The following is a 19,770-nucleotide window of genomic DNA, read 5'->3' on the forward strand; positions in this document are numbered from 1 at the left end:
AAGATGTGCACCCAAGCCTTGTCTTTGGGCCCAATGCATCACAGGAGAAGGCTGTGAGCCTGTGTTGCACTGTTGGGGCTGCTCTGAAGAGACCTCGTGTTGACAACAGCACGTCAGCTGTGCTGACAGAAATTTGGAGTGTTAGGTTTCTAAGGTTTCTTGATATTCACAGATTTTTCAAATCCTTAGTTCTCTAATGAATTAGCTATATGCTCAATGTTAAATCCAATGTTATTTAATTTAAAAGTGCAGCCAAGTGCTAGTCTGAAGAAGACTGTTTTCCTGAACTGCAGCTTTATACTATCCAAATGATATCTGTACCATCAAAAAAACCTCAGTGAAATTCATGGCTCCTTACTGATATGTACTGACATTTGAACTAGAAATAAGTATGCTTAAAAAAAAACCCAAACAAATGAATTATTGCTGCTGGAGAATGTCAGATAATGCTGACCATGATGCAAAATATCAGAACTAATTAAAAAAGGCCCACAGCTGTGGCCACTGCTTATTTTCAGAAAAGAATAGAATTTTCAGGAAGAATAAGAAAAGAAATAATCTAAAGTATTTTGAGGCATTATCTTCCCTGCTGAAGAATAGCTGCCAGTGATTAGGCAGTGTGTGTCAAAGGGAAGGCTGAATATGAGAAGGGAGAGATAAATTGATATCACATAGGTGAAATCAGAGCCAGATTAACTGCAAGCAGATTCCACAAATGCAGGAGAACAGATGCTCTGTAATTTCTTAGTGTATTGAAACAGGAAGGTAGTGTTCCTGGATGGTGTAGGTGGCACCACCACCAACTTTCAGGGTTTTTGGCTTTTCAGTGTGGTTAAGATCAAAGCTGGATTTATACCTGGCTTTGTAAGGGTTAAAAATAAAAAAATAAAAAATAATAATAATAAAAAGCCAACAGTAGCAAAAAACTAAAAGCTCATACTGATTTGTTTTCTTGTTTTTATTTGATAAATAATATTACCTGATGTCTGAGTTGACTCAGGAATGTTCTAGAATATGTACAGCATTTTGAGCTTCTGACAAACAGTACAGAGTAGAAAATACAATCCTTCAGACCTATGAATAAAACAGATGTCTGTTTTGGATTGCCTGAGCCCCTGTATGCTAGGCAAAACTTCTCTCTGTGCACTGGATAAATCTGTTTTCCCTGAAGACATTGATTATTCTCTGGATCTTTTCACGACTCAGTGATGAGCCTCCTGCCTTAACAAGACTAGAAAACATGATTTCTTAACCTTTGCCATCTATCATGGATGTACAAGTATTTTAGCTTCTTGGAAACTCCAGTTCTAGTGCCATACAAAAAATTCTGACAAAATTTCTGAAGTAGGTACACTTAGCTTTCCATAACTAAGACCTTCAGCTTCCATTGATTAAGCATCGCTGTTGTATTTTAGATTTTATTAGGGGTGCAAGCAGACTCCTGTTCTGGAGGACAAGAAATAAGGCATAAGAGCTGCCTTACTCAGGAAATGCAATTTATTTTTAAAGTGAGATATCTGCACAGTCTTTCAAACATGAAGCCCTCTCTAGTCAGTTCTTTTTCCCCCTCAGTGTAATGCTATTTTAGATGCTAGTTCAGTAAGCAGTAAATAACGTTAAGAATAAGCTTTCCTGAAGAGACAAAACAAGATGCTTTCTTCAGTTTTAGTGTTGCTTCTCAAACCCTAAATTTTTATTGAGATCTGTCTTTATAGATGACAAAAGTATTTTCCCTGTTTAACACTTTTCAAAATTTGATGGAATTTAATACTTCTGAGTGTACTGAATGCAGGGATTATTTTTTAGTTAATCGTGTTTTGTTGAATGCTAACTTCACCTCATATCACATCAAATTATTGTGGATTTTCTTCCTTTAATCTGGGATTTGGCACCATCGTTTATTTGGAAATCGGTTATTCTGATATTTCGTTGTATCTGGAGAGATTTAGAAATGTCTGTGGACAAAATTTCATAGCTTTAAATAAAATCAAATATCTAAGTATTTTATATCTAGTATTTTATAGGATGAAAAACTGATAGACATTAGAAATCTGATTCCTTTAGAGCTATTTTCCAAAGGTAGTTCGGGATATGGTTACCATTTCTTGTTAATATAACAAGAAAAGTCCTTGCTTCTGAAATGTTTGAATCAGCACTCAAAATATTGACTAGGTAAACTAACTATAATTTTGCATACGTGCATACATGAAGCCCTTTAACTTCAGCATTCAGGTCTAACAAAATTCATAGGTCTAACAAAAATTAGACCCACAAATCTGGCAAGACCAAGAGGTAATCAGCTGTCACCTGTGTTTTGAAACAGAATTGGTGGTACAAAATACAGGGCACCTTAGTGTTACCATCCCTTGTCTTTGAGGTTTGTCCATTTCTATGTTATTAAAAATGCCTTCTTGGAAGGAAGTACTTATGATGGATTTTGACATTTGTTTTGATTAAGCCTTCTATGTTCACAAGGAGTGTATGCAAAGTCTGATACCTAGGACAGAGGAGAGGTTTTTATAACTTAGATATTTTTGGCTTTTGTTCTCATTTTTTTGACTTCTTTCTAATTTTGTTGGTGTCTTTACTGCTTTAGTTTCAGTGAGAGAAAGCATCAGCTATTAATTACTCTGTCATTTAGTCCGAATGGAGAGCTGCTGACATTCCCACTAGTGCTAACTATAGACTGAAGTAGCACTATAGTCATAATGAGGTCAATATTGTCACATGTTGTTAACTTAGTAGGTTAATTCATTTTTGTGAATTCGTAGGCTACAAAGTAATATAAAAGGAGAATTTTCATAATCTGAAATTATTTCTTTTACTTTCTTTCTTTTACCACTCTTTTTTTAAAATCTCTTTGGGATATTTTTAGGCAAAACTTCAACAACTTTTTGAGTGGAGAAATCGACGCCAAGTTCTCTGATGTGCCCTCTGCCAAATCATTCTTGAAAAGATGCTGACCACATGTGCTCCTCAATTCCACAAGAGATTTATTCAAATGAGACTATTTGCAGCAACCTTAGACTGACACCTATTAAAAATGGAGAAAAGTGTTTGACTTTAACAAAGATAGCAATGCTGCCTGAGGATCCATGCAATGAGGATCCAGTCCTGCTGCATCTCAGGTCAAAGGCAAATATACTGTGGAATTCCTCGGATGTTTTTCAGGCAATAGCAGGGAGACTTGGTGCCAGTCTGATGAGAAAAGTTGACTGATGTTCCTTGGACCTTGCAAGAAATTTGGAAGCTTTTCTGTTTAGTGAAAATCTGAAGGGTAATGCTACAGTGCATGCTGAAAGCAACAGCGGTGCACATATATGCTGGTAGCTCCCCATGGGATGTGAAATGCCAGAACCTCTAGCTTAATGGCAGAGGAGCGGAAGGACCAAGGGAATCAGGCTCTGTAGGGAAACATTTGAACAGCCAAGCTTGCAAGGCTTTCCATTGTAGTCTTTTATGAGAGTGAGGTTTATAAATGAGCCTCCAAAAAAGGTATTTATGTTGCATATACTTTGTGGGGAGAACCAGTCTAAATGCCATACAATTTTGCTCAGCAGACAACTGATTTAATCTCCCCCCCGCCCCCACCCACAACTCTTTGGTAGGCATGAGAGAGAAAATGGAAGTGTCAGAAACCTTTGTTTTTCTAAAATACAAGAATGCAGCTGACAGGAACGGAGGAGTTGCATTGATTAAATCTGAGCTTCCATCATCATAAGTAGCAGAGATCAGCCTTGTGGGCTGGGAAATAATTACAGCATTGGTGCTGATTACAGAGGAACAAAGCTTGCTTTAAGGCTTCAGTCCTGCTGGCCCTTTGCTTTCTTTGTACATGGTGCATGTTAACTAAAGTAACAGCTTGTTCTCAATGGTTTGCAACCAGAGGCATCTGAGTTCACATAACTTGTGTAGGCTATGCAATGTTCCAGGTGCTGTCTGTTGTCTGTGGAATTCAGTCTGCTTCCAAAGAGTGAAAAAAGGCTGATACAGGTGGTAGAAACACATCCGCTGTGTCCAACAGTGGGGTGTCAGATTTACTGTTCATACTCTCATGGAAGGTGCTGATGACTGAACAGTGCTACTATTCAGGTGTAAAAACAGGTCTTTGTTCTCAAACAAGAACACTGTGTATTTCTCACAAAATACCACTCCTAAACTAAGCTACTGCAGGCAGTAATTATGGTTATGGTATATTCAGCAGAGATTAAAAAAACAAGGCAGATTAGGGCTGCCTGAAATGTTTTCAGCTTGCAGAAGAATGCACTGACATGTGCAGTGTTACTCATCCTGATAATTATGGTCAACCTCATCATATAAATTTCAACCAAAAATATATTCTTGATTCTGAGCATGGCACTACTGCTGCTCTGGGGCACTGCAGCTCTATGGTGGGACTGTTCCTCTGGAGTAAGAAAGATCTGGTTATTGCTGCTTCACTTTCATAATGGGATTTGAAACCACATTTCCCATTGATGTTTACTAACCACCAAAGGGTATTCTTCTTTGTCTGGCAGCTTGTGAACGCATCCTTCCTTCAGTTCCTTTGCTTTCCTCATTGCAGTGTGTTTGTACTTCTGAATTTGACCACAAACTCTGCCTATGTTGCAAACATGAATGTAGAATTAAAAATTACTTCAGAAATGTGGCTGGATCGCTGTGCCTGCAGCCATTGGAGCAGCTCCCATTAAATGCCTCCTATGAAGTGCTAAGTGCTTTAAAATCCCACTGGGAATCATGAGCTTGAGCTGCCACTGAGGATGGTCAAATAAGACACCAGAAAGCTGCTTGGTTATTTTATAATTTAAATGTCTATGAGCTGCTGTGAGACAAGTATAATAACTACAACATTGCTAAACCTGCTGCAGGTTACTCAGATACTCAAGTATTGCTTATGATGCTTGCAATATGGAAAACAGCAGAATGCTTGGGGGTAGTGGCAGTATCCGTTGCTGTCACCTGCCTGATGCACTGTGAAAAGTAACAGGATTGTGAAAAGTAGGTTGGAAACTCTGTTATAATAGATTGTCATTTTATGTTTTTCCCTTGGATGGAATGGGGATACTAGGAAGAGGAGGAAGATATAGTTTGCATGGACAGAATTAATAGAAGATAAAGTATCCTATTTAATAAGAAAAGAATTTAGCTTTTATTTTATTGTTAGTTGGGGATTTTGATTGTATTGAGTTTATTTTTCTATTTTTTTTTTTTTTTTTAAATCCCAGCTCTCATTTAATTAGATTTATTTTCCTTTTTGAGTGAGGTTACAAACCTGCAAAGTTTAGTGGAAAAAAAACAAAAACAAAAAAAAAAAAACAACACAAAAAACCAATGACCCAGCAGATAGACTACATTAAAGATCAGTGTAATTTGGAAACCACTATCAACAACTGTTTTGGTTTATTTTTTTGCTACCAGTCTTCTAATTGATACCTGATATCTTAGGGGTAGGGTTCAGGACAACTATATCAGCCTGGAGTTATCTTAATTCAAGGCATGTTTTGTGTAAATTTTGCCAAGCCTTGTGTTTTCTCTATGGTGGTAATACCTCAATGAAGATGGTTAAAGCTACAGTCCATAGAAAAATGTTATGCATTCAAATTTTGAAATAATGGGCTCCATGGAGATACTCAAGGTAGTAGTCTGGGGAAATGTGGAACTGTAAGAATGGAAGGATTCTCTTAGGAGTATTTTCTGGATGAAAACGTGGTTTGTTTTGATGCCTTTGTTGCTATGAGAAAAATGTTATTGGAGAAGCTTTGTCATGTACTGCCTTGGCTTAACAAACCAGGTCCAAAATATCTGACTTATGTAGGCAGTCAGCTCAGAGATGTAATAGTAGTCCAGCAGCTAATCTTTTTATACCAGAGTAAGGTGGGAATGTGTATCTTCAGAACTGATATTTGTAATTGATATGGCCCTTGTGCTTACAGAATGGGCTCAATGCTCTGCACCTGGCGGCTAAAGAAGGCCACGTGGGACTGGTACAAGAATTACTGGAAAGAGGGTCGGCTGTGGATTCTGCCACTAAGGTAATTTACATGTCTGCACATTTATTCTTGAAAAGAACAAGTCAAATATATGGGAGAGGTTTAGAAAAAAAGTAGTGAAGTTGGAAAACAGTAAGTACTTCACTTGTTTATACAGTATTGCTTTTATATTGTATACTGTGAGTCTGTGTTCTTGGCTGAGGATTGTCAGTAGTAAAAGCAGACAGAAATAACTGTTTATACAATCTGTTTGCAGGGGAAACATTGTACAAGTTTCAGTGATGCCAGTTTTTCATTATTTCCAATGATAATTGCCCATTACATTCAGAGTGATTATAGCTTAAGATGATGTGTTTTTTCAGATCTGTGAAACCTGATAAATGAGTATATAATATCCAGAGCCTTTTTACTCCAGGGCACAGTGTAGAAAAAACTATGAAAACTTGTTTTGCCTTCAATCTTTCCACAGACATGGGTACGTCCAAACCATTCAGTCAGTAAGCTATTTGTCTGTGCGTAGTAAATTCTTCGTGATGCGCCAGATTTTTTTGCTTGATTGATGAAATGTTTGATTCCTAGTGTCTAAGTCTAAGTGGATTCACTTAACACCAATGTGGCTCTTTGCTTAATGATTTCTGATGCAAGGGATCTCCATCAAGGTTGACAGTCAGATCTTCCTTCCATTTGGGCACTGCATTAGAAAATCTCACTTCACATGTGGTTCATAGCTTGAATTTTGGGACTCCCTGGTTTCAGCAGCTTCCTTGTGGGTGTTATTGCTGGAGCTGAATGCAAAAAAGCTGTTAGCCCATACTAAACTTTACCCAGAAGTTTGTTCCAAACCCAAATCAAGCTGTATAATTTCAGTTAAAATTTTTGTTGGAATGTTAGTGTTACACAGCCACTCCAGAAATCTTCATGGCTGCAGCTAACTGTTCAATTCCTTGTGATGCTTATGGAACATCATGGAATTATGAGGCAATATTATACTAAAAATTGAAGGCCTGCATGCTAAATATTGTGAAAGAGCTGGTGGTTAAAGTGATTTCTCAACAAAAAGGTTAACATCTTTCATCTTTCTTCTCTTTTTAACAGAAAGGGAATACCGCCCTGCACATTGCATCCTTAGCAGGACAAGCTGAAGTTGTCAAAGTTTTGGTTAAGGAAGGAGCCAATATTAATGCACAGTCTCAGGTATGATACTATTTTTCCTTCTCTCATCTAAAAGTTACTTGGTGAAATTTCTTTACTAAAATAGATCTGAGATACCTGGCAGAGATTCCAAATCTTTCCATTGTTGCCACACCCGAGGAATCAGTCAAGTTAAGCCTTATGTGCCGGTCACTGTTAAGAAAATAAATAACAAACTGAAGTTATGTACTTGTTGCACTATATGTAAACTTACATTTTTTTTTTTTTTATTGAGATCTTTTAACAATTTCTAGTGTGCTTTAAGAAATAGTTGCTGAAATTCTTCAGAATGTCAAAATGTTTCATCATATGTTTTTCTTGAACTTGGTTTGCAGTAGTACTGGTCATAATTTCTTAAAGTCTTGATTTATAGAATTGCTTTTCATGGTTATTTGTTGGCTAAACTCTTACAGATAACTCAGGCTTCTGAAGTCATTCCTTCTATGATTAGCCAGCATTTAAATCAAAAGTTTAGAATACACATTTGAGTTTAGGTAATTCACCTTGTCCTGGCTGGCAAACTGACTACAAAAAGAGCCCCACTTTTTTGCATTGAAATGAAGCTTGTGTACTCTTCTAAGACGTACTAGACAAGAAGGAGATGTTGCAAAGGCTGACTGATGGCCAGTTCTTCTCAGTCTGGGCAAGGCTGTTGTAGCAGTTGCCTCCCTGTTGAGATTTCAGAGCTGTAAACAACGTGCTTGATTTTTAGGGAACCACATACTTTGAAGTAGCTAGATGATGGTTTCTTTTTCAAGGTAATTGTTGCCAATTCCTTTGTCCTTCCAAACAGACACCATACCAATTACCATAGAGCAATTGGTCAAATTATCCTAATGTGTCTTTAAGAGGCATGTTATTTCCTCTATTTACAATTAGGAAGAATTTATCAAATTGATTGTTTGTAAATTCTCCTATGATAACTATGAAGAAATGAACAGATGGTATAGATAAGGACTATGCCAAGCATACAGAAGCTGCCATCTTTATTCCAGCAATATCTTTCTAAAGCATCTGATCTGGTTGTGATATTCTCAGAAATAAATAATCACACTAAGAGCATTCCAGTTGAGTTTCAGTGCATCATTCAGTGACTGTAAGTACCATTTTTGCAGTTAAAACAAGTGATGCTTCAGGGGTAGATTAATTTCAGATTGAATTTTCTTAGAGCTTACTATGTGTAGGCTAGATAGTGACGGTTAGCATAATCTTTCTGGGATTCATGTGCAGAACAAGAAGAGAGTAATCTGATTAAACAATGTAGCTAGACTCTACTTTGGTTGAAGAGAAATTCAAGAAACAAACTAGACCTGTGTGTAATTTTTTTTTTTCAATCCTAGTCTGTTGAGCATTCTCTTATCCATAAGAATGAGAATACAGACAAGTTTCTGAAAGGATTTGATATGTTGGAGCCCATCTTAAGTCTGGCTAGCTTCATATCCTGCTAGCCCAGACCTAGGAACCTGCTTTTTTTTTTTTTCCCCCCATGTGCAGTACAATCATGTAAAGTAAATAGAGGCCAGTGTATGAACTATTAAGTCTATAAAACAAACAAGTATGTCAATACCTTTGTAACACTTCAGTCCAAGACTTTCTCTGTATTTTAAAGTTAATTCCATTTTTTGCTGAAAAGCTGCTGTTAATGCGTTCCCTCAAGACAACTGATGGTCAGTTATTCCCCATCCTCCATTTCCATTAAAGATATGGAGTACTGTAATTCCATTGCTGAAAAATTTGGCAAAATCCTTTCATAATGAACTGATTGAATTAGTCTTGCACACATTTTTCAGCTTCTCATTGTATAAGAAGATAAACAGATGTATTTAATGTTAGGATTTCAAGCAAAGTAAGAGAACTTATGGTAACAATGATAACTATTATGAAGAATAAATCCTCAGAAAGTCTTCAGAACCTTCAGAAGGTTTTTCTTCACACTTGAGAAAGAAATAAGTTGTTTTTCTAAATATGAAATCTTGCTAGAATTGGAAATTGTTTTTACAGGTATTTTGTATACTATCCTAGTTTTTAAAGACGCTTATTATTAGCACTGAATGTTCTACAGAGTACGTGCATACTGGTTAACAGGCATTTGCTACTTGAATTACCACCCAAGTGGGATTAATTCAGCAGATAATGACACATTTGGAAAATGACGATAGGCAACCTGGCATAAGCTCTTCTTCCTGCCTACTGAAACCTGCATCTACATGACAGGAGTTACTTTTCAGAGTAATGCGGAAGGGATGTGATGTTACCAAGATACTCCACAAAACATTTGCAAAGTCGAACATCACCATCTCTAGTGGCTCGTTAATTTTTCTAATTTTTCTCTGCCAGGGGAAGTATATGCGGGGGGGGGAATGAAAAGGGGGGGGGGGAATGAGGGGGTTCTGTGGAAGCTCCTGGTTCACATTCTGCGATGACTTGCTGTTTTAATGTGATTTCTTGATTCTGGGTGAATATAATGAACGCTGTTGGCACCTGAATACTTGTTGTCTAAGCAGTTCACCCTGTAGCTGCTGGTGGATGATGTAAATAGCGATAGAGGGCCTGTACAAGAACGATGATACCTAATGGATTGTTCCCCACTGCTGCTCACTAGCTCTTTCCAGACAGAATAAATTCTACTATCATATATCTGTTCTGGATTTATGCCATATTGTCTTCATTTAAAAAGTCTCACTCGCTTGAAATGGAGAGTGAGTCCTTAATGCAGTGTGATCCAGCTGCAGGCCTTTTGGTTGCATCTTCCTGCTGCCATTTTGCAGAAGGATAGTTTACAGTTGCTTGAGGAGCTCCAATCTGGGCAGGCTAAGAGCTCCTTCTATGCCTCCCGCACTCAGCCACAGTGATCCTGACAGAGCTGCTGCCATTTCCCAAGTCTCTATGCCAGCAGTTTCTGCAATTAACCTTCCTGGTTTGGTCTTCCTACCCCTGCTACCAATAGGAGCAGCTATTGCTGCTGCCAAGCATCTTCAGGGAAAGCTGTCCCTGGTACGGATCATTCCTTCATACTGTTTCCTGGCAATAGCCCTGTCAGTAGCACAACAGTAAATGAGTGTGAGTAGAGAGAGTTGTATGACCTAGATCTGTCAACTTAGTAAGTGTTGGATGCACTTTGGTAATATCTGTTGACAGCATTCAGCATTTTGAATACTATTTACATGTGTGTTTTCACATATGTGTTCCTATGTAGCTAGTGATTTGAATATGAATGAACAGATGTTGCCTATATTATGAGTGGAAAGAATGCATGGTTTTGGTCAGAGCTCTGAGCAGACTGCTAAGAATTTGCTTCTAATACTGGGTTGCCAGAGACTTCTCACGTAAGATTAAATTAAAAACTCATTTTTCTGTATTTCCATGCTCTATGAGGTTCCCTGATTTCATAGTTGTGTTCAAGAATCACATGCATCATAGACAGTAAGTTTTAAAATAAAAACAAGAAAAGCAGAATTCAAAGCTAATGAAGAATAAAAAATGTTGAAATATAAAAAATGATTCAAGCACATGTAAGTACAGCTGGTTGAAAAAGGAAAATACGAAGTTATAAAGGAAAAGGAAAAGAGAATTCAAGCATTCAGTTTTCAAGAATTCAGTTCTTTCCAGGCATACTCAGATTACATACATATAATTATTTATTTATTGGTCAGGAAATATGTAATGGGTTAAAAGACTAAGGAAAACAGAAATCTTAATTGGAAAGAGCTTAATTAAGAATTTCTGAAGTGAACAAAAACAGAAAGGTATGGAATAAAAACCTGAGAAATGGACTGAAAGGCTCAGTTGCTCCTTCTTATGTTTTTTCTCAATTCCATTTTAAAAAATAGACGCTATATCATCACTCTTAAATCTTTCAAGAACAGTTGTTGCTATTGAGGGTGTATTAAATTCTTTCTTTGGTATCCCTGTTATTCACACTTATTGTTTTTTTTTAGGCCCTTGCTAAGCACTCTTTGGTGATAGTGATTTAATGCCAATGAAGTTACTCAGTTTGCTCCATAACTTCCTCCTTAAAGAACCTGGTATCTGTCACGGTCATTTTCAGTGATGAGAATTTGCCATTGTGACAAAAGTTCTACGCTGATCATAAACTGATGGATAAGAAAGTATTCTAACCACAATTTTTTTCAACTTAATGTTTTCTTTTCCCTTTTCCAGCTAAATTGCATAAATACACTGGCCTTTATCAAAACTTGTCACAGATGACTTTTGAAATACCACACTGATTTTCCTGTTCCTTATGACAACAATATAACAGAATTATCTCAGAAAAGGCTATTTAAGAACATTGCAACCACTGAGATTACAAACTCCATCTGTGCTGAGACTGTTAAACACTCAGGACTTTGATTTTATGGATTTTAGTTTTTATTAGATTACTTTGCTTTGCCCTTCAGTTTTATGATGGCCTTCAGAGCCATTATTTTGTTCCTCTTCCTATCTTTTTACAAGCCTACTCCTTTTGAGCTAACACGTCATCACGTCTATTTTTAGAAAAGTAATTTCTATTTTGATACAAAGCCTAATTGCACAGTGATTACTAATTGAATGACTCCATTTTCACCTGCAAGCATATCATTTGAGAGCTGACATCTTCCCTGAGTATGTTTGAGGGAAATGCTGAAATGAGGGCAAATCCAGAAATGACCACAGAAATCTGGAATTTAATGGTCCTTTTCAGCACACCAGCAATTATTTGGCTCAATTAGTCACCTTTGCTACAAATGTTTTTGAAACAAACAAACAAACAATCCACATCTATATAGGGAATATCCATAAAGCATCCACTTGGTTGCCTGCTCATGGTTCAGTGTGCAGATGTAGATATGTACTGTGTGCAGTTCTGGGCTCCCCTGTACAAAAAAACAGGGATCTCTTGGAAAGAGTCCAGCGGAGGGCCACAAAGATGGTGAAGGACCTGGAGCATCTCTCCTATGAGGAAAGGCTGAGTGAACTGGGTCTGTTCAGCCTTGAGAAAAGAAGACTGAGAGGGGACCTGATCCAGGTCTATAAATATCTAAGGTGCGGGGGGCAGAATGGCGAGGCCGGACTCTTTTCAGTGGTGAGTGGAGACAGGACAAGGGGAAACGGCCGGAAACTGCAGCATAGGAAGTTCTGCACAAATGTGCGCAAGAACTTCTTTACAGTGAGGTGACGGAGCACTGGAACAGGCTGCCCAGGGAGGTGGTGGAGTCTCCTTCTCTGGAGATGTTCAAGACCTGCCTGGATGCCTACCTGTGCGACCTGCTGTAGGGAACCTGCTTTGGCAGGGGGGTTGGACTCGATGATCTCTGGAGGTCCCTTCCAACCCCTACAATTCTGTGATTCTGTGATTCTGTGTGATATGCTTCATCATATTAAAACTTAATTTTTGCAATTTATTTTTTTATTTGACTGTGATTTTTGATTATGTATAGATCTGACCAAGCTGTAGTCATTGAGTATATAGAATCTTGTCTAGTGATTGGATGGTACAAACTATAATATAAAGCAGGTAACAGATTTAATGTGGATTTATCAAAAATGTGTTGGTTCAGGCTTGTCCTTTGAGATGTGAATAAATTTCCTTGCTGAGTAGAACAAGCTCATCTGATGGCATGATAGGATCTTTAGCAATATTCACCTGTGTGGCTGATCTGCTAGATACCTCTAAATTTAAACAGGAAATTCAGACAACGCCCTCAAGGGCTGTTGAAATGTTGCATTGTGCAGAACCAGGTAAGTGGCAGTGGCCACTCATCACTCTCTATTAGACACACACATACACTTTTGTCCGGATCATTTATGGATGGATTTGATGGATGATTTATTTACTTATTTTCATTTTGCCTGTGCATTAGAACAACAATACTCCATAATCTTCCTCTCAGTAAATGTCTATTTTTGCAGCATTTGGAATTCTTGGGCCAATTTTTGATCTTCTGCCCCATTTGAAGTAATATCACTAAATTTACTCAATCTAACCTTTACCTTTAAAGAATTTCTGTTCCTATTAGTTTCTGTTGCTATTAGTTTCTCTTGAAGTTGGATTGTGTCACCTTACTCATGTATAGGCATCACAGATGTCAGATAACAGGAATATTAGTCTTCTAAATTTGATGACGTTCCTATTGCAATAATCTTAGTAACTGAGTCTCCCTGTAGAGAGAGTCTCCCTGTCCTCTGCGGCAGTAGTGCTGCGATACTCTGACTGCACAAACCATATCAAATGGATCTGTCCCGATCTTCCTCTGTTCTAAACAAAGATTACGTCAAAAAAGATTACATCAAAACTGATGTAAAGAGTTGTACCTCATAACGTGAGGTGATTCAACAGATTTAGAATGGTTGATATGAAGAGCTGAAATGTAAAGGAGGAAATATGTTTCATTCCTGTTTAGCAACTCTAAGGAAATTATCATATCCTGGAGTTGTCTAAAAAACAATACTCTTCAATTTTAAAACTTTGACACCTGAGTTTAGAGGGAAACATGTTCCATATGAGATCCTAAATTTGTGCTTTGACCACAGCTTCACTTAGGAGCCCTTGCAAAAGGAGGAGCCTACCTTTTAATCATCAGATTATTTAAAGTGACCCAGATACAGAAAGCAAGGATTAGATAAATCAGTCCTCCCCCAGGCTGATCTTGTTATTTAAAAGCCCTCTGGTTTCCTTTCCTCTATATCCTTCTCTAAGCTCATTGCAAACACATTAGCCGAGAAATATTTTTGTTTAAATTTGTTCCCATTAGGTTTGCCACTTCCTTTTTCAAAATAAAGAGACTTAACTATCAGGACCATTGGAGTATTCTCACCCAGATTGTTCACCAGATTTGAGAGATCTGTAGAGCAGCACAGAATTCCCACCCTTACTATGCTTTCCCAGAAACGAGTGATAAGAGATCTTGTTAAGTGTCCATATTCAGTGTTACCAGTGAAGGGAGGATTTAGATGATTGTCAGAGAAGCTATCTGCTTGTCTCTCTCAGGATGTCCCAGGATTTCCTTTACCATGGATTGCTCTCCCTGTGTTTTGCAGAGATAATCTTACCTTCAAAACAAACCATATTTGCAGAGTGTTTGGTAGTCTGCTATGATAAAAGATTTTAATTCCACCAACTGGGCATTCTGCTTTTATGTCAGTATATTCAGAGAGACAGATTCTTAGCTAGTATATGTCAAGGGGAGTATTTTAGTTGCAGCTCATCATTGCTAATGTAATAAAGGATCATGTCTGTTATCTCTTCACTGAAAAAAAGAAAAAAAAAAAGAAAAAAAAAGAAAAAAAAAAAAAGGGAATTACCTTCTGGAGGATTATAAGGATTTTGAAAGATGTAATGCAATAAGTAAAAATTTAACAATGAAATAACAGAGTTATTTGTCCTCCAAGTTTCAGCTGCCTGTCTCTTATAGTGATTATCAGTTAATGGAAAACAATGATCTTTAAGTATGACTGCAGACAGCCATGCAAGTGGAGCTGAGCAGAATGTCTGTGAATGCAAGACAGCAGTGATGCTTAAAGATTTGCAGGGAATAACAAGATAACAGTGTAAACACAAAATAATTATAATTGATATTTATGTGCATTTATGTGTGACAGTTTCCCTAATAATTCATGTAATTAATGGGAAAATAACCCTATGAGGATGTCCATTTCATGATGTCCCTCACAGAAGAAGCAGTGTGGTGATCTAGAAGTGCAGGATTGACTGGCTTTCTCTCAAGGGTAATGAATCTGAATGCAGAGATTGTTTGAGGAAAGCAAAACCCAGATGCTGATTTGGAAGACTGCCCAGAATTCAAATGCAAAACTTTGCCTCTGCTAAATTGCTGGGCCCTAAACCATGCCTGGTATCAAGGTTATATTTCCTGATGCATGACTAATCTGTTCTCTGCCCATTATTCTCCATCAGCTCAGCTCCTATTACAGGCTTCCTCTTGGTAAAAATGACACTTTCAAGGCACAGAACATCTTGATTTCTGCCTGTCTGTGTTTCAGATGGTTGTTACTTTGCTGCTCCTGAGGAGAAAATCGTGATATTTGAAGCTGCTAAAAATAATTACTGTGCTCTTCACATTTGTCGCATAAGCTAGAAAGTGGCTTACAATAAATGCTTCCCAGGAGGGGTGTTCTGGGAACTACAAGGTGGTAGATAGTGTTGCCTGAACTTGCACTTCAGCTGGAGTTCTGAATGATCACTCATGGACCAACTTGATGAACAGTACAAACCCCGACATCATTTATTCATTGTTTTTACAGTTATCTCACTGGTTAAGTACAGAGTGGCAACCATTCAGTATAACTAAAAAAGTAGTGAGACAGGTGAAGAGGTATTGTTATTTTCTGTGGCATCTTCTGTGTCACTGCGTATCCATTAATTTGTTTATTTAAGTAGTGCAAATTAGTTGTAAGGTCTATCATTTCAAACTTTGTTTAACTGTTTGGCAGTTAAATGCAGAATCATCAATGTCTCCAATCTCAATAATTCCAACCTATCTCATAAACGGATTTTTCAGCTTTAATTTTTACAATCTATAGGGCCCTTGTGGTCTAACAATCTGCTATCTGTAATTAATGTAAAATTGTTACCAAAATGATGAGCTTGTGAAATTGTTTTACAGTAGATCAGAACTACTGTCTCTACTTTGCCCTTATAGCTGTGCCACTTTACATCAAATAATTTTGTTTGCAGATACTTGCCTCTAATCTGTTCATTGTGTTGTTTACTAGCACTTACCAACTTTGTTAACAATGGAACAGCTACCCCTGAAAATGAATATATGCTAACGTCTTGTGTCTTTCTCATTTTGAAACATTGAGTAAACAGTCAAGTTAGAAAACAATGTGCATTTAGATATAACATATCTACAGTATTTAATTTAGCTAGTTGTTGATGTATCCAGAAGATATTCTTATTGGCTGTTTTTCTTATAACGTAGATTTGGGACAAAATAAAAATGCCCTCTGTGAAAGTCAAGAGGAGGACTTTAGGAGGAAAAGTTCCTTCTCCAAAAGAGTGGCCAGGCACTGGCACTGGCTGCCCAGGGACATGGTGGAGTCACTGTCCCCGGAGGTGCTCAAGAACCATGAAGGTGTGGCACTCAGGGACATGGTTTAGTGGACAGTATTGGTAGCGGTGGGTGGTTAGATGAGAGGATCTTAGAGATCTTTTCCAAGCTTAATGATTCTGACTCTGTGATTCTAAAACACTGCTAGGGTCACAGCAGTGCATTCAGTGCAAGAAGACAGGAGATGAACAGAGCATATGTTCCTCAGCTTTTCAGGTTTGAGCCTGGTCTTCTCTCAAAACCAGAAAAAAATCTTAATTGAATAGTGTTGGTTTTTTTTGTATTGTTTGTTTGTTTTTCGTTTTGTTGTTGTTTTTTTCCCTACTACTGTTGTTTCAGTGTTTCTTGTTATGATAGAAGGTAGAGTCATACTTACTGCTAGAGAACTCGAGGAGGATATACAGACAAATATCAAACTGTCTTCTGAGTATTGTAGTAGTATATTTTACACAAATAGGTCTTATGAAAAAGCAGTTACAGGTAAAATTGAGCAGTATTAAGCCAGTATTTGTCACTCCTCAGCAGCGTTGATCTAAATTCTTGGTAGGTGCTACATGTTCACTGAAGAAAAAAAATGCAGTAGTTTTCTCAGAGTTTTAGATGTTTTCAACTTTTGAAACCCTGCTGAAATGTCTCAGTCTAAATGTAGAAGTTTACAATCTGAAAGTTTTTTAATGCATTTGTTATTACACTCTTTATATTGACAGTTCTAATTCTGATAGTAAACATGTTTATTCTGATGGCTAAGATGGGATGTAGATGTCACTGGTTTGGTTTAATATCTGGGAGAGTGCGGAAACAAGGGGCATGAATTGTATGTCACTGAATAAAGATTTCAATCAGGATCTTGCCATTTTTGTTTAAGTCAAGCAGTAGTCAGAAGAGTAGAAAAAACCTGAAACAGTTACTGAATTTTAAAGGTTTGAGCAGTGATTATGTTCTTACTGTTTAAATGCTATGGTCATTAATAAGAAGAATTTATTATCGGAGTGTGCTGTCTTATGACTAATCTAAGCTTGTCTCATCTTGTCTCATTCATATCTCATCCTTTGTGCCAGTGTCTCTTTCATTTTGGAACTGGCTTGTGTTCTAAGAGTGGAAAAAGATGGAGGCACAGGAGGAAAACTAGAATTAAATTCACAGAAGCTTCCCTCAGGTTGGATAAATTGCCAGGTCCTACAATGGAAACAAGCAACCCAGAGAAAACCAAGCTTGCGTAATATTTTGCTCACAGCATTTTTAAATGTCACTTGAGAAATTACAATTAACGGATTGTATTACAGGTTACAACAAAATGTCTAACTACTTTGGTTTTCATTTGTGACCTTGATTGATAGCTTTTCATTTCCTTGGTGTGAAGCAAAATTGTAGGATAAAAGATAATCAAGATCTCAAACCGAAAACCCATAGAGTGAGATGGAGAGGCATGTGAGATAACTGGCCTAGGTAGGACCGTGTGGGCTCCTTACTTGGTAATTACATCTTGAAGAGTAACTAGGAATGAGCGTTTGCTTTATATAAGCAATTGTGCTAAATGTCAATTGTCTTTCCTAGTAATTTTAGTCTTCTTTTAATACAGTCTTAAACAGTTCTTGGAGGCTTTTAAAATAAAATATTTTGAGTTTGTTAACTCTTTAATCACAGCTCTCATATGTCATCATAAGTGAGGCAAACTGAGGGGAAATATTTTCATCTGTTTTCTCTATTTCCCTCATTAGCATGCAGGATAGGATAAAGGATAAATGTGTGTGTATATATATAAATATATATATGTATATACACACATATTTCTATATATGGATAGATGCTAAGGGCTGCATACTCATGTGGGTAGGCCAGTCATTCAGAGTGGCTACTGAGACCAATTTGGAAGATGTGTACTTCCAGTCATTTGGTACTGCATACAAAGAGCTTGATTCTTTGAAAACTTGCCCTAAAATACAGCTAAACTGGCTAAGCTGTGTGGTTTTCTCAATAATAATCTCTTTTAATAATCTCTTTGCTTCTTCAGACTGTGTTCTTCATTAGGGCTTGGATAGCGTTTAATGATACAAATTCGGAGTCATATTAAGGCTTGCCAATTTGCATTATTAGCTTGAAGAATCATTGAGAGCTAGTCATTTTCTCAAATTAGCGAGTAAATAAGTGAATGTAGTAGAGAGAATGGGGCATGAAATATACTCTACTTGCTTAGTGTTAATTTTGCATAGTAACTTTATACTGTAGAAGTAAACATTTTTCAGTATGTATTTGAGGGGATAATCAAATCTGAGTACTGTGTCCTCACAACAAATACTCTGATGAAATCATTTTGTGAAAGTGAATGTTACATATCATTACAAAATAATTTCTGTTTTCCATGTGATGCACAGAACCTGGACATGCAGACACAGCAGAATTATGCAGTCACGCTTTGAGAAAACAAGAAGAAAGTGTATTTCTTCTTTTCCTGTCACATTTAGTTACTGTAGTCTCCATTTTTACTTGAATTCTGGAATGCGTTGATACAGCGTGAGCTTATAAGCTCAAGGAAAATGTATTGTAATAAAGATACTTTTCCCTTTCAAGGCCCAATAAAACTTCTGCATCCCATTTACATACTAGTACAAGCGAGAGAGGTTGTTGTCCTTTGCAGTACATCCATGAAACATCGTTAACCATAATGGGTTGGGTTTGTTGGTAAACACTGTGAGTAATGAAACAAAAGTCTAGGGTCTTCAGTTTGCAGAGGTCTGGTATCTAGAACTTTGAAATACCCGTAGAAGCAGAACAGAGAAACCTAGTGTTGGTATGTAGCTCTTTGAAACTAAACAATGAGAAACAGGGAAGGGAATTTTAAATCCAAGAAGTAAATAGAATGGAGGGAGGGATATGCTTTTGTTGTGGGCATTTCCATTTAACTGAAGGTCTGTCTGAGAAAAAAACTTGTTGTGTAGGAGACAGACAGAAGAGCAGGCACACCATAGCCTGTCAGAGAAACTGTGCTGAGTGGGAGGAGATGTGGAAGTCCTGGAGTCCGGGAGACAAGAGAAAAGGAAGAGCTCCAGCAGGGCTAACAGGTTATCCCACTGGGTAGAGCTCTGCCAAGAACAGCGGTAATGTTGGGAATCTCCTAAAATAGGAGTCTCTGGGCAAGAGCCAAAAGTGTTGAGGTCAGGAACACCACAATTAGAAGGTCTGAAAGCAGTTCTTCACTAAGAAAGCAAACTTCATCCTGACTGTGAAAAAAATGAAGCTTGGCCTTGCCAGAGGATAAATTCAGAGGAAGCTTTTCAGTATGTCTGGTGTAGGCAATGTTAAAAATAAAACTCAGCATGCTTTTGCAATTTCCAAGATAAGAAAGATTTTAAGAAAAAATATATGATAATTTTACACTATAAATAAAGTTTGAGGGGAGAAAAAGAGGCTGTGATTCTATGTAGGCAAGTTTCTTTACACGCGTTTGCTGTAGTTACAGGTAGGACTATGACACATTAGGAGAATATACCTGATGTAGTGGGCAGTCTGTGGATCAGTGTTGGGACTGGGTGGGTAAGCAT

General features: G+C 37.5%; 1 protein-coding gene across 10 annotated transcripts in view; it reads left to right on the forward strand.

The window, feature by feature from the left end:
- The window catches only part of ANK2 (ankyrin 2), a 307,168-nt gene that overhangs the window by 172,080 nt on the left and 115,318 nt on the right, over positions 1-19,770 (forward strand). For all 10 annotated transcript variants that reach the window (XM_042811616.1, XM_042811621.1, XM_042811625.1 and 7 more), the window contains exons 4-5: positions 5,934-6,032; positions 7,086-7,184. In XM_042811616.1, the coding sequence (XP_042667550.1) occupies positions 5,934-6,032; positions 7,086-7,184 (198 nt within the window). The remainder of the gene's footprint in view (positions 1-5,933; positions 6,033-7,085; positions 7,185-19,770) is intronic.

Source organism: Centrocercus urophasianus, unplaced genomic scaffold (genome assembly GCF_019232065.1).
Source record: "Centrocercus urophasianus isolate 14NV4802_14NV808 unplaced genomic scaffold, USGS_Curo_1.0 seq_13, whole genome shotgun sequence".
NCBI lineage: Eukaryota > Metazoa > Chordata > Aves > Galliformes > Phasianidae > Centrocercus > Centrocercus urophasianus.